Source organism: Ptychodera flava, chromosome 4 (assembly GCF_041260155.1).
Source record: "Ptychodera flava strain L36383 chromosome 4, AS_Pfla_20210202, whole genome shotgun sequence".
In the NCBI taxonomy this organism is placed as follows: Eukaryota; Metazoa; Hemichordata; class Enteropneusta; family Ptychoderidae; genus Ptychodera; species Ptychodera flava.
In genome coordinates this window covers 49,389,385-49,404,900 of record NC_091931.1, presented here as the reverse complement: position 1 = coordinate 49,404,900, position 15,516 = coordinate 49,389,385, and the positions used below count along the sequence as shown (strand labels likewise).

Below are 15,516 nucleotides of genomic sequence, written 5' to 3'. Positions count from 1 at the left end.
TCTTTCATTCACCCATGACATGTTTTTGTAAAACGATAGTACAACTTTGCACTGCACTGTCGAGTAACAAGTGTAGTCATAATCGTATATCTTTGTGTCATTCGCGACTTGCCATACGTACATATCGTGTATATCGTCAAGATGCAATGCAGGCGCGAAAATCGAAATTTAATATTTCAAAAAGCATCGGTGAATTTTTTCTTCTCGCCGAGGAAGTAAGTTTGGATCTAGCTGTGGAAACGCAGCTATCTGTTTGCGGGGTTTGGACCGTGATATGTTTTCATATAGAGGCTTGGTATCCCCAAATAGAGATTTTGACCCCGAAATCTACATTTGAAAAGAAAAGGTCATGATTTTCATAACAAGGGGCGAGAAATTAGTCGATTGACGCGTAGATCCAGTGGCGTGATTGGCTGGACTACGTTCTGAATACTAATTTATGTAGATTTTTTATGCAAATGAACTGATCGATTAGACTGTGAATAAGTTTTCGACGTGCGCGCCCTCATTACTTCCTACACTACCCGCATTCTCTCCGCTTCGCTTCGAAGGAAAGTCACCAACTAGCGTAGTCAGTTTAATTTTTACAGTTGTTTGAAACTAAATTGTTATGTTTTCGGGAAGTTTTCTGGTTACTTTTTATCTTTTTCTCAAAATACCTGTCACTTTCACAACGCAAACAAAATGTATCGACAATCTACCGCCGTTTTCACCTGAGGGCACTCTGAACTTTTGTCGCGCATTCTCTGATTTCGGCTGCTGCAACGTCGAGCAGGACCTTCACGTCAAAGAGTATGTAGAAACGGAATGGGCAAAGCTTAACAGTGACGACCGCGACTCCACCTATTGCTATGAGCATTTCAAAAACCTGACGTGTTTGCAATGCTCCCCTCATAGTTTCGACCTCTACCTGTCTAGTGAATCTGATGGGAATACCAATTTCCGGGCCAATGTCGGTCTGTGTGGTGAGTTCTGTCATAATTTTTACACTGCTTGTCCAGAAGTTGCCGATAGATTGCTCAGCGAGAAAGCTTCATCTTCTAATGCTGCGACGTTCTGTGCCGCATCGTCAACTGAAGATGAAGATACATGTTATCCCGACCTCTCTGGTACAGATACAGGTGAGCCACTCGGAGAACTCGATTGCGTCTGCATCAGGAAACTCGCTGAAGGTTTACGCAACCCTCTGGTGCTGACACACCCACGTAACGGAAGTGGCCGTTTCTTTGTGGCGGAACATTTGGGGGTTGTGAAGGTTATCGATAAAAATGAAAACGGCAAAAGAACACTGCTTGAAGAACCGTTCTTAGATATTCAGGACAGAGTCTTCACCACGGATACTCCCGGAGACGAGAGGGGATTACTTGGGCTGGCTTTTCATCCTCGATATCATTCAAATGGACATTTCTACGTGTACTACAGTGCACGGACGACTGATGAAAACTCAGACCACATCAGTAAAGTTTCAAGATTTTCGGTGTCAGAAGAACCAAACAAGGTAAAAAGTGTTTCTTTAAATATACTTGTTCTCATTAGCTTGAAGGGGAGGGGCATAACCCCTAATTTGTACTTATTCTTTTGTGCAAATGAAGAAATAAATATTCCCATAAAAAAATTAAAAAAAGAATAAATTCTTTTGTTCACTTATCAATACGTGATAGATTACAAGATAAATGAAACTTTATTAACAGATATAATTACTTTGTACTTACTTGAAGTAAATTTTAAATAGAGAGAAAAAGACCGAGACAGAGACCCTGCAGAGACAGAGAGAGAGGTGAATGTAATGCATGTATCATCTTTAACTTTTGCACTGAGGGAAAATCTAAATCCCTGAAAAGGTAGCAGAGCAGAATACATAAATACTTTGTAAAACTTTCCATTAGCTTTCCAAAAATAGCGATGAGAACTCAAGAAAATGAAGATTCTCATCTCGTTTCACGATTACTTAGCTACTCAGAATTTTTAAGTGCAATGATCAGTTCATTGATTTCATATCGGCCAGAGTGAGGGAAAATGAACATATGATCAAGTCATAAATAAATATATTGTGTATACTGAGAATTTTATTAAAATTTCAAGATAGCTCATTTTGACCCCGGTCATATTAAGGGTCAATTGATCATAAAAGATTATCCACATTCAGAACAAATAGAATTCTATTGGAGGAATCAAAAGCTTCCATGTCTTTTTTGCAAGTCACGGTGTCAGTTAGAGTAGTGCGATATACCTTGATATGAGTTCGAGATTGGGTTCAATGTATTTTTTAATGCATGTCTTGAAGTTTTATGATGGAAGGCCCTTAATAAGGGTGTAGAAAGCAGTGATTTCCTAATTAAATTTCTGTCCAGGATTTCAAGGTCAGACAAGCTACTTAGATGAGTTGTCATTTGTTTGTGATATTTGTATCAAGTTGAGCTATGTGAACTATAGTTTTTTGACCGATTTATTTGAGTTAAATTATTGGGAAAAACTTATAAAAACTTGGTAAGAATCTTAATTGTGGTAGTAGTGTCACCCACATTAATTTCTATACAGTTGATACTGTACGTAGGGTATTTTGCAGTAATAAATTGAAATATACCCCAGTATCTGAATGTACTTGTCAATAGATGAATTGTTTCGAACTGAATTATTTGAATCTAATCAAAAATAAAGTTTGCTTTGAATTTGAAATGCAACAGAATATCTTATTATTGCTATGGTAAAATTTTGTAGTGGTGTTTTATGCACCACGGATATAGCATCCCCTGATGGGAGTACTGCAAGCTAGCTCATATAGACTACTCCAAACCACCTGTTGGATCACATGCAGATCACAGCAGCCAGACACACTGACTACAGACTATATGTCGTTTAATGAATTTTAAATGTCTTGCTGTGCTGACACAGAAATTTTTAAATCAAAGTGATCTTTCACAGAAATGAACTGTTTGAATGAAAAGCACATGCACTATGTAGAAGATACTAGCTAGGTTCTTCAATATTATAATTATCTAATGCAGTGCCATTTTTTATGCTGGCCTCAATAGTAAAGAATAATATGTGACTAAAATATAATAGACTTTCATGTAAGTACTACCTAGATGATGTGATACATTTCATTTTCAGTTTCTCTCACCCAGGGTGCTATTTGTTCCTCTCCCATGATTTTTTCTTGTTAGTTGGTCAAGGCAAAGGCAGGAAAACTAGCAACATTGATCTGTCACCAGTGGATTTTTACATCATTGCAAACTATTGACCTGTTCAAATTGTAGCATATCAGGTATCTTTGCTTGTCATAGCATGTGCATGAATGTCCAGAATGAACAGACAAAAATGTACTTTTGTCTATCGCAAGGTTGAGACTGTTTTATTGCTTTAATTAGAAACATGCGGAGTTCTTCGCTTTGTCATAGCCACAGAGACCAGAGATGACATAATATTCTTTTGTCTGAGTAAAATACAGATGTTTGTATCTGTAGACTGCTTTACTTCCATAGTTTCTACTGGGATCAAAGGATTAAATCTGTAATCTCTATTTGCATCTTCTTCCTAGCAGACATAAATTTCTCCATCTGCTTTTTTCACTGGATTTCTAATACAACTTTCCCCACGTGTGTAGGCTTATTGATTCATAATATCTAGTAAATTGAGTAAAGTTTCACAAACTCTGTCATGTTAATGGTGATGTGATCATGAGAGCTATTATAAATGCCAAATGACCAGCAGGCGAGTCTAGATTTTCACCAACATATCAACATGGCAAGTGTGACAAGCCATGAAAGTGTTTAAATATTGCAAGTACATTACAATGCTTTAATGTATGACTTTGAAAGATGATACTGACACTTACCTTTTAAATTTATTTCCATCTAAATGAAATAGGATACTGAAAAAATATAAGGTGTTCAATTGATATTGATGTTTGCTGTAACATCGTCTTTCAAACTGAAATAAACACAACCATAAATAATTGCAGATCAAGCACTACCATATCAGTTGCCCATTTGAAAGAAATGAAACTTGTCAATATGTTTTCCCAAGGTCTCAGTTGCTAAATATACTTGTGATGTACTACAATATGTTATTGTTTGTACCTTTTCAGGCAGATCCTGACTCGGAGAAAGTTATATTGGAGATAAAGCAGCCTGGAGCTGGACAAAATGGAGGCCAGCTTCTATTTGATAATGATATGGATGACTACCTCTACATTACAGTTGGTTATGGCGGCGCAGACGAAGAAACGGCAACTGACAAGTAAGCAAGCATTCTCTCCCTTTTTTGCCCTGTGTATATACCAAAATGTAATGTACAATCATGATTTCATTTAATTATACATGTAAATTCTCTAAATTTTTACAATATTTTATGTGTCTCAGCCATCAAACAAGAAAATCTCTGACCTATTTACCCTAATTTTGGTAGGCATGTTAGTGGAAACACATTTTTTATTTGGCCTAACCACTTAACTTTTGACTCAATTGTGAAATGTTTTATAGAAGAGCAGAAGATATACTTAAAACTGTTACATGTGGTACAATCTCCATACTTGATTGTGAAATGTAAAATGCCTTGATAATTTCATCAAATTATACATGCCTTTTCTGTACGATTGTGATCCAGTGCAAATTGTGCGTTTTTTCAAAAAGATTTCAGTGCTGCAACATGATTGTTTACAACAAGGTCTGGACAACAATAGCCCTTTAAACCAGTATGGCTACGTCATATCCAAATATCTGTATTCAAACCAATATTTGATATTTATTAGATGGCTACATTGTATCCAAATATCTGTATTCAAACCAGAGCATTAGTCTCAAAGTTTAGTGATTTACACATCAAAGTGAACTACTTAATTGCTACTTTACTGTTACTTTACTGTTAATGAGCGTAGAAATATCAATTTGGGAAAACAGCTTTCAGAGACATAAATACATATAATGCTTTCACAAACAAGACCAAAAAAGGGGTCATACTTACTCTTGATGAATATTCACATGTGCATGAAATATCTCTGACTCATTCATAAGACTGTTAAAGGCCAGGGCGGGGTATAAATAGCAAGCTGCCCAGTTGGAATTCAGTTTATGCAAAGCGTGTCTTGCAGCGTCATGCTCGATCGCTCCCTGAAACCATGCCCTATAGTGGTCACTGTCGAAGAAACTTAGACGTCCGTGCACGTGTACCTAACTATGAATGTCTAGTGATTGAATGTATCGAAAATATTTTACGATTCGAGCATAAATAAAGGTGATTTTGATCGATGAAGTTATTTCTCTTTGTCTTCAACTAGCGTGGCAAGCGGCCATAACAAAGGCCTGCAAGCTGTCAATCAAAAACCGACGCGCTGCAGGTGTAAATCGGTAAACGTTTGCAATGCTAACATGTAAGATACGGTACAAACATATCAATTTCTGTTATCCAACAAATCAACTGACATTATAAACGCTAATGAGCGTAGAGGGTAGGAATAATACCAGTCGGTAAAATGATAACGGTAGTTCTCTTTTGGAAATATGTAGTGGCCCTGAAAAGGGCCGTTTTGTTGTGTGTGTGTTCACTTGGAACACACACGAGAGATTACCTTTGTTCTCGTCTCAGTGCCAATGATGACCACTGTAAGGTTGCTCGGGAAGGTTTGGATACAGGGAACGGGCCTGGTGAACGACGCAAGCGGGCATGATTTCTCGCTTGGTCATCACGCAACCGTCCGAGCGCATTCTGTCAGCCTTCTTTGCCAAATAACGCTCATCACGCCAGGCTTGTCTTCTGTCCAGGAGCGTCCAGTATTTCTTGTACAAGCGTTTTCTGATACTGGCATTACGGACAGTAGGTACCTGACCAGTACCTAACCACCCTTGCTTGTAGTTGTCACGCACGGCTGGCAAAGACAGTAGGGACACTCGGCTTTACCTGCGTCTCGCGGGACTATGAGTCGATGCCAAGTCTTGTGCCGTCTTCTTCGCTTGTCGTTCGACATAGTTCGATGGCATCAACGGTTTGAAAATCCCACCCAAAGTGGGTAAACAAACCACGTATGGCGATTTCTTGCTCTTCGTTCACGACGATTTTCAATGTTCGTGACATCTCGGAAATCAAGCGGACCGTGAATGTGCTGTGTTCGTTCGTTTACAGAAACGACTCAAGTGATACTGAAACCACATTCAGGGGTATAAATGGACAAAAATTGGCGACATACTGTCTGTGCAGTGAATGACGGGAACGATCGTCGCGACAAGAGGGTTGTTGCCTGTTTCGAGCATTATTGTTTGAACAGGTGAACGCCACAATTTTTTCTCTTTCTCACGACGCTAGACGTATCAAGAGACCCGCATGGGTTTTTTTCACACCTGGACGTGGACACGTCGGCACCACGTTTATTTTCTCTGTCCCATGAATTGGAACTCAAATTACCTTGCATACAACGAAAAAATAGGTATATACAGGTGTATCAAAAACACATTCTGCGAAACGAAAGTGCTAGTAGCAGTTTCATAATCTCGAGATCAAGAATTATATGCGGTGTTTAGTTTATCAGCTTTGCATTCTATGTTGTAAGTTTGACAGTTGTGTGTATTTGGAACACTTGCGATGAACATATTGAGGGGAATTTTCTTGAAAAATCTGTGAGATGTACCATGATAGTTAATATTTGTTGGACAACTCACACTTTGAAAGGCACGCAATTTTTGTTTCTTGAAGCATACATTTAGCTAGGGTATGGAGATTTTAGAGTGATCCATCTCCTCAGCATTACGAGTTGTGTTTATCGAAATAAAGATTTTCAAGATTATAACCATTGGAAGTTTTTGTGAAAAGTAATTGTTTACCATCAAAGTGAAGCTATTGTAGTATATATACATACCGGTACATTCACCTGAACCATTTATGCATATTCACATATATTGAGATCTTTAGCTTAAAGGCAGGGGGAGCCTATAAATACCCCCTATCTCCTGGGGATTATTCATAATCCAACATGAGTGGCACATGGTAACAACGTCAACGAATGCTCCCGAAAATCTGGATCTTTCAACAACCATGGTGTAAATTAAAGCACTGTTCCAACATATTACGTTTTGTGAATACTTGTGGCATCACCCTGTTGGCGAAATTCTCTCATTTTTTCCATTCTAAGTTGATTTTTTATGCCAAAACTGCTTCGATGCTGTGTTCGAAGCGTCCAACGAACAATAGATGAAAGCATTCAAACAGCTGCCAATCACGCAAAGGTCCAAACGATCAAACATTTGTTGTGTACATCGGATCGATTACGATGTCAACAATGAATAAACGATTCTTACTACTGAACGAAAAAACTTGACCAACGGTTACTGAACACGCGCCTCAATGAATTCAGACAAACGGACTACTTCATGGTTTCAAGCAGATTGCCTCTCCCTTTTTGTTCGTTGATATGTGTACCTGTAGGCCTATGAATGGGTGATGTTTTTGTTGACCTGCAGTACGATATTTTACGATAGATCGCCTTTGGAAGTATGTTGTGGCATAGCCCTGCGTACGATGACGTGTATTCCCGGCGTTATACGGCCTCCCACCACAGCTCTGCTGATTACCATGGACAAAACCGGCAACATGCGGATCCAATTTGGACGGAGCACGAAAAACTACTTTCTAACTGTTTTCCGCCGAAATCAACTCGATTCGATCTACATGTATGCAGCCTACCCAAACCACTCAACCGCTCACAGACTGCGAAAAAGAATGCTCTCGTGACATCCAAAACCGTTGTTTGCTCGCGATGCACGGTCAATGGCTCATGCAGTGGACGGGCATTGGATAGGTTCATGCCACGATTACATGTATACAGGTGCCCATGAGCTTCATTATTTCCTGTCGGGTCGGGGCGATGAAACTAAATCGTGATTGATTCATCTCTGTCGGATTTGACCAAAAAGAGACACTTGACATAGATTATAGCATCAAATGTTAACCGTTCAGACTGAAACATGATAAAAGGTCTGAAGATCGCCGTGATCGGTGATGTCGTTCTTCTCTATACGTTTTTCTGAGCTAGTTTTTTACTAAATTGTTCGAGTATTAGCTGACGTTTTTTTGAAAACTTAATCAACTTTTCTTTCCAACCAGGGCACAACATTACCTTTTTTACTTTCATGGTAACCTAGGATGAATTAAATCGCAGATTAATAGACTCTTATGTTCTTCCTCGATTGTCTGTGACTGATTTTGCTAGTCTCCATATCGATATTGCGTTCGCACTCGGGTGTCTTGAAACTTACGTCATTCACGAAATAGTTTTCGGACAAACTCAAGAAATTCGACAACTACTAACGAATAGTCGGCAAAATTTACAGAGACAAGCAATAATAATTACGGTCATTTTACGTCTTTTTTACCATTTTTGCCGTCTTTAGATAAGCGGACTCGTTTGACGGAAGCAGTATATAACGATCTGAGTTCCCATATTTTTACCCTACCGTGTGAGTGTAGTATTCGAATGAGTGAGATCATAATCTTACGCTGTTCCGAGTGGTCTGGAGATTTTTTATAATATACAATAAATTGACCTTATCAAAATTATTGTTTTAATTGCTTGGATATTGATACTTTTTCCGTACGTTTTGACTGTTGATTTGAAGTCTTTGATTCTCCATTGGCAGCAGCACATGTACGGTTACAACCGCCATGTGATGACCAGAGTGTGATTGTAAAGTTGTCGGGAAGTTGTTCAGAAGAAAAATCATTTTGTATTTAGAGGCTTCAGTTCGGGATTTTTCAAGATAAACAAATCATTATACATTTCCTACGTCTTTGAAACGGGGATTACGGTAATGTGATGAATGTGATGCAAATTTTGTGAACGTCTTTGCAATGTGTTCCCACGATGAGTGTGAACTGATTCTTTGTTAGTAAAAATCGTCAGAAATGGTGCAGTGACCGTGATAAAATAAACACAGATGCAAAACCATTGCGAGGAAGACAGTAAGAAATTCACATTGCAATATTTGCTGTCGTATTTCTCAGCAGGAATAATCAATTTTTACACGTTGTGTATAAGATCAGCAAGCAGGTGTTCGGCGGTCAATTGCTTCTATCATAATGATCTTGATCACAGCTATTTGGCGAGAAGACAGCGGGTACTTATAATCTCGCAAAATTATTGATATCATGTCTTTGTGTTGAAAATTTTCGATCGGAGGCAGCTCAAATCAACAGCCGTGATATATTCGGAATCGTGTTCTCACTGGACACCGAACTACCTGCTATCAACAGTACGTTATGTACCATCGGCGGTAACACATTGGTCGTAATCTTGTCTAATTCTGCCCCGCCGTTTGTACAGTCCAGAAATTTCAAAGCTAGATTTTTTCACCCTGACATATAATACAGCGACCTTGCACACTAATGATCATTCCACTGTTTCTGTTGGGGTTTGTTGGTTTTTTAATTTGCTCCGTGGCCCCGGTAAGATTTTTTCAATACGATACAAAGTTTGAAATTTTTCAAGGTAAATTTAGTATATTCCCTGTTTGTGGGTAAAGTTTTCTGGAGTGAAAGTTTGAGTTGACGCTGATAGAGTAGACGTCGAGCCCGGCACAGTTGACTGGGACCCGGTCGGTTGGGGTCGTTTAGTCCAGAAACCTGCAGCAGAGTTCATATGATCACCGTTCGGCATTTGGGTGATTTTTTGGTCAAAGTAATGCAGTAACAATGTACGCCAGATTTTTTGTGTTGTTTTTGTCACAACTGTCATATGCGTATACGGACGGTTTTCGATTAAAAACGGTAGTAATAGCCAGTGCTCGTAAATGCGTGCAAAATTTATTCAGTGACTGTTTACGCAGCAGTCGAAATACGACTAGGATTTACCACTACGTAACAACTGTAAACACAGCATCAATAGTCCATACGAAAATTTTGTGCTGAATCGAGGGAGATAACAATTGCGGTAGAAAAGGTCAGTCCATCATCCGTCAAAGTTGTTGATCGAAAAATCTTCACTGAGCGCCAACTACATGAGTGGCTGTTACAGTTGTACACGTAGTTCTGTGGGCTTTCCGCTGTCACTTGTTACGAGCTATGTTCAAAGTGCGTCAAGCTACGACAATTTTCATGTACTGAGTTACAGACATCGGTGAAGTACCGGGTACATTGATTTTGTTCAAAACCACTGCCTGTTTGTTCCTCGTTTGTGTTTTTGTGTCCCTAACGTCGACTGGCTCTATGTGCGTACAAACATAGCAGTCGGGATTAAGATTTCCTGGATAAATAGATTTATTCGGCCTCTGACGCAAAGATACACACTGTTTTACATGTGCCACTCCTAGGCCCTGGGATCGATTTCCATACCTTTAACTTGGTCACCCACATTTCCCTGTGAACAGGTCCACAATCACCATAAAATGGGTTTCAATTTGCCAAACTAAATGGTGATAAAAGGGTTAAATAAATTGAATAATAGACAATTCAGATACCCTAGTAGGTCATTATTGCCACAAAAGTAAACACAGTATCTATCACTTATTCCTTACCAGGTCAAATCTTTTAGGATCTGTTCTGAGAATTGATGTTGGAACAGAGGATGACGATAGTAATCAGTACTCAATACCACCGGATAATCCATTTGTTGGTGACAATGATGCCCGTCCGGAAGTCTATGCATATGGATTTCGCAATCCATGGAGATGTTCCATTGATGCAGGTAAGACAAAGCCTTGATGGCAGAATTCAATGTTGATGTTGATATTGTGACTGGAAAGCACAAGTGTTCACAAGGTTGGATTTACTCTTGCCATTTTGCTTCATCAATAATTAGTATGTATACAAGTAATTCTTTTCGATCAGATGATTTTTTTATACTGTAGTTAGTGCATTATGTATGTGGTTGTAGGTAGCAAATACACTTCTACTTATGTTGCTAGGTAACCAGTCATGATAAGTGAAACTGTCTCATTATTGAAAATTGAGTGTGTCTCTTTTTTGACCTGATCACGGCCCCCGAGGACCGTGACCTGATTTATGATTGTTAAATTCTTTCCAAAGTCAGTTGATGTGTTAGTGTACATGTACACCAGGTTTGCAGCATCATACAGAATAAGCTCATGAATTAAAGGATGAAGTTAATACTTGTGTTGCCTAGGTAGCCAATCATCAACAAAGATGTTCTGCGGTGATGTTGGTGATAGCACGGCTGAGGAAATTGATTTGGTTGAGAAAGGTGGTTACTATGGATGGTACTTTAAGGAAGGAAATCTGTGTCGAAGAAATTCAAGCCTAACTGAGGAATGCATAGATCCAGGTATGTATAAATCTATGAAGGCAATTGTATTTGATTTTTTTTTACTTTACAACTTTACAGAATATCGTTGATTTATGATTTCTAAATTCTTTCAAATCTTTCTTGAGTAATTGCACTGGTATTAATCTCTTTTTATCATCGTTTATGTTCACCTGATATGGTTGGAGAAATTATTACAATGCTGTATTTAGAAATAAGTTAGAAATCAAGATTTTGTGCTTAATTAATTTGTGTATTTTCATGTTTCCCCACTTCACCAGGTGATGTAGGTGTTGATGATATAGCACCAATACATTACTATGAACACACAGCACAGACTGGTTATGTCAATGCTGTTGTTGGTGGATTTGTCTACAGAGGTTGCAATTTTCCAAACTTGCAGGGACTCTACGTGTATGCTGACTATGTTCTTGGGTAGGTAACTTTCTACAAAGTTTGTATTGTGGCTGACCAATCCCTCAGAGTTAGTTTACACGTTACATTGGGATGATCAGAACCCTTCTAAAGATTATGAATTGGCAATTTGATAATTTGACGACTGGTGTGATTTCTATTGACTCAGTTTGTGATTATGTTAACATAGCAATGGAATGCCTGTAATATATATGAAAGGGTGATATCGATGTCTTTTATTTGATGTTGAGAAATTGATTTAATTCAGTTGAAATTTTTGACTACAGGCGTAAAGATCTGTTGAAGTGAAATGCTCTATTCACTAACAGAACAAGTACAAAAAGCTAATCCTCCATAATTTACCAGAAATAAATTTACGTCCCAGCACATCACAAATCTTGGTGTAATGTTGGAAATACATAAATATTTGACATTAACATGTACCTGTACTTTGATTTACATCCCAACAAAGTGCCATATCACATCCATGCAGTATAAATTATTTTCCATATCATTCCCTGATCTGGTTGCCCATGTTTGGATGATGGGTCCTATTCCATGCAGATCTACTTTGTCTTTGTTGGCCGTTTACAGTAAACAATGCATGAAGGGAAGTTGAAAAGTCGTCATTTGTCATGTAAGATCTGGTTGATTTTTTTACAGTGAAATGCAAAAAAAGGCCTTTGTATGCAGGGAAATAATATACAAATGATGTACACTCTAGTTTGTTCTGCAGGCCATATTGATTTCTTGGTTATTTCATACATCTCATCAATAAAATTTTGATGCCAGGTGTGTTTATATTTACTGAAATGTTCGTCAAGTCTCTCAGCTGTTTATACACTGATGAATACAAATGATGTCAGCATTGCTGTGTAACCTCTCATCAGTGATATCAATGAAGTAAATATCGCTGTAAATTCCAAAGTTTCCATGAACATTTTGGAGAATCAGTGGGAATGGCATTCAGATATTTCACCTGGCATGCTTCATCAGACACAAGTTTGTGCATGAGTGCAATCATAGTTGTTTCTGAGTTAAATACATAATGCTTCTACAAACACCATTGAAGATCTGTTGGTATGAAAAGTCCTGACCTGTTGCTTAATACAGATGGTTTATCATAAATTTGCAGGAAGCTATGGTTTCTGAAAGAGAATCCAAGTTCAGGGGAATCATGGTTGAACTTTGACCTGTGTTTTGGTGACGACGACGTTTGTAACCATGGTTATGAAGGACAGTGGGAAAATCCACATTTTATTCTTGCCTTTGGTGAAGATGATGGAGGTGGGTAAATATTCACAATTCAACAAAAATGATACAAATATAAAGGCTCAAGCACTTAAAATTGTTTAACTTTTGGACAAAAATAAGGTTCTGTAATGTGATAGTTTGAACAATCTTTTATTGTGATGCATTTGTTACTCATACTTGCATAGCAAGCAAGAGTAAAAATTTAACAGTGTGGGCTAAGAAAGCACTTTGCATCAAATATCAGTAAGCTGGGGAGTTATGAGGGTTTAGGATAGAATACATTATACCAGAGGGCCCCAGAAAACCTGTTCAATCATGTCCAAAGTTTAGTGGTTACAAAGCTTAAATGGTACCACATAGCCATCCTGAATAACACATTCAAACAGAAGGGGACTGTTATTGGTAACAAAACCCAAACATTCCATGTTCATGAATAGAGAAAGAGCATTGTCCAGCAACCCAATTTCAGGTACTCTATTTGCAAAGTTGGGTTTGTTGGGCAAGATGCACCTCTATTGATGAAAATGTTATTTAAAAAATTTCATGTTTTAAAACCATCTGAGGAAAATTCTTGACTCATGTGAACCAAAATTGAAAATGTAATCATAAAAACATTATGAGTTTAAAATATTTAGTGTTGTCAATCCAATGTACGATTAAAGAGACTGGTAAGATAACTTAACTTTTCAGAATGATTTCTCATGTACGTATTCAACTTTGATGTAGAAAGCAAACTGGGATTGGCTTAATACTGGTTTTACATTCCTCACGCATCCTGTTATCTATTTTCATCAAATGCAGGTGAGCTGTACATGATGGCAACTACCAACCCTAGCAACACAGCTGCAACCGGCATTGTCTATCAGATAATGGATCCATCACGCCGATCTGATCCTGATACCTGTTCTACAATTGATTCCATCACAATTGGCGATGAGGATGATATTCCCATAGCAACTGCCAATCAGATGGAGATGCCTCTACTTACCGTTTGTGTCTTGCTGTTGTTACATATTGTGCAACAGTTTGATGTTTGATTCCTTCCATGTGATGCTTTGCATTACTGCCATGTATGTTCTCAGCTAACCAATCAGATTTGACATTGTTGTGTATCAGCCAATTAAAAATGAGCTCCATCACTTTCCACATACTGTACATCACTCCCCATGATGCTTTGCATGGCTACAATGTATTTACTCAGCTAGCCAATCAGATTTGACATTGTTGCGTAATGGTCAGTCAAAACTGAGCTCCAATCACTGTACATACTGTAAGTTATAAGTAGAAGTTTTACAGGATTTGCAATCTATTGTTCTCTATAGGTACTAACTGTACAAGCATGTACAAGTAAGTTGAGGGTCTGTTTAGAACACAGGAAACCAACAGTAATGCCATGATATTGCCATAGTATGCCGTCTTTAGATCATTGCAGTCTCTCAATTGTCTTCACCTTGAAAGTAGATGAATAGAGAGTGCATCCTTCTGATATCCCACTGTGCTAAATCACATTCCCTTACAGATTACATGGATGGTGTACCTTTGACTCATGTCTAATAGTCAATTTCCAAGTACAAGTCCATCTACTGACATGCTTTTTCTGACCTGTTATATAATTTTCACTCTTTTGAACATGAAGGGAAAAACTTGAAGAAAATAATTGTAGTTGCTATGATTTGTGATCACAGATTGTGATACTGCTGTTCATGCTTTGTGTGTACTGTGACATTGTCAGTACTGTGACAATGTCAGTACTGTGACATTGTGTGTTCTGGTAAATGATTACTCCAAATTAGATCATCATGCTAATTGTAAGATTTCACTTCACAACAATCATAGGAATATATTTTCAATAAGATTGTAACCATTTTGTAAATCATGACAAAAATTAACTTTAACTTTCATGAGATATAAATATTTTTTCTGATGATAAAATTTGTATATATATTTAAAAGGAAAATCAAAACTTATTGGCGGGTAAAATATTTGGTACTTTGTATTGAATTATGTAGTAAAGAAAACAAACATTATGGACTTTCCAGAAGATATGATGACTTGTATTTGATACAAATGCAGATTGTGACTTCAGCAGTGACTGTGTGGACAGCTTGTATAACAAGCAAAATGTTCAACATTCTGCAAGAATTAACTCCTAGAGTATGTGAATGAATCCACCATACAAGTTAAATCAATACCTATTTTAGTTCCTAAAATGCCTGTTTTAGCACCATTATGGGAAAAGTGCTTGATGTAAAGTTGAAGGATTTTTTCCAAAAGAATCGAACTACAAGACCAATGTGCAGAAATAAGCCTTAGAAAATTTCCCCTGTAAGAAATAGGTTTCACTGTAGATCTTCAAAGAATTTCTTTCCAAATAGACGCATTAGATCATTCTTTCAACACTGTAAGTAGTGATGATCTTGTGTGACAACACTTGCAGAATATTCATTCCCAATTTCCAGTAAAACAGGTCCACAACAGAACAATGAGTTTATGGTAAATCTGTGGTGGTGCAGGGTTAGTACTAAATCAATCTCATCAACTGTGTTGTGAAAGCTATAGTGTATTGTCATTGTCAATGTAAAATAAACATTAATCTTACAAAGTGA

At 37.8% G+C, this 15,516-nt stretch overlaps 1 protein-coding gene across 1 annotated transcript; it reads left to right on the top strand.

The window, feature by feature from the left end:
- Window positions 1-469: 469 nt before the first annotated feature.
- Window positions 470-15,516, top strand: LOC139132068 (HHIP-like protein 1). Its single transcript, XM_070698459.1, has 7 exons — window positions 470-1,498; window positions 4,088-4,239; window positions 10,500-10,666; window positions 11,105-11,263; window positions 11,524-11,677; window positions 12,792-12,943; window positions 13,712-15,516. Exons 1-7 carry the CDS (start codon window positions 611-613, stop codon window positions 13,945-13,947), a joined length of 1,908 nt encoding a protein of 635 aa, XP_070554560.1. The 5' UTR covers window positions 470-610; the 3' UTR covers window positions 13,948-15,516.

Excerpts from the sequence above, each read along its gene's own strand:
- LOC139132068 (XM_070698459.1), top strand. The coding sequence starts at position 611 with ATGTTTTCGGGAAGTTTTCTGGTTACTTTTTATCTTTTTCTCAAAATA. Across the intron at positions 10,667-11,104 it reads GAGATGTTCCATTGATGCAG|GTAGCCAATCATCAACAAAG; the intron begins GTAAGACAAAGC and ends TGTGTTGCCTAG. Across the intron at positions 12,944-13,711 it reads CTTTGGTGAAGATGATGGAG|GTGAGCTGTACATGATGGCA; the intron begins GTGGGTAAATAT and ends CATCAAATGCAG.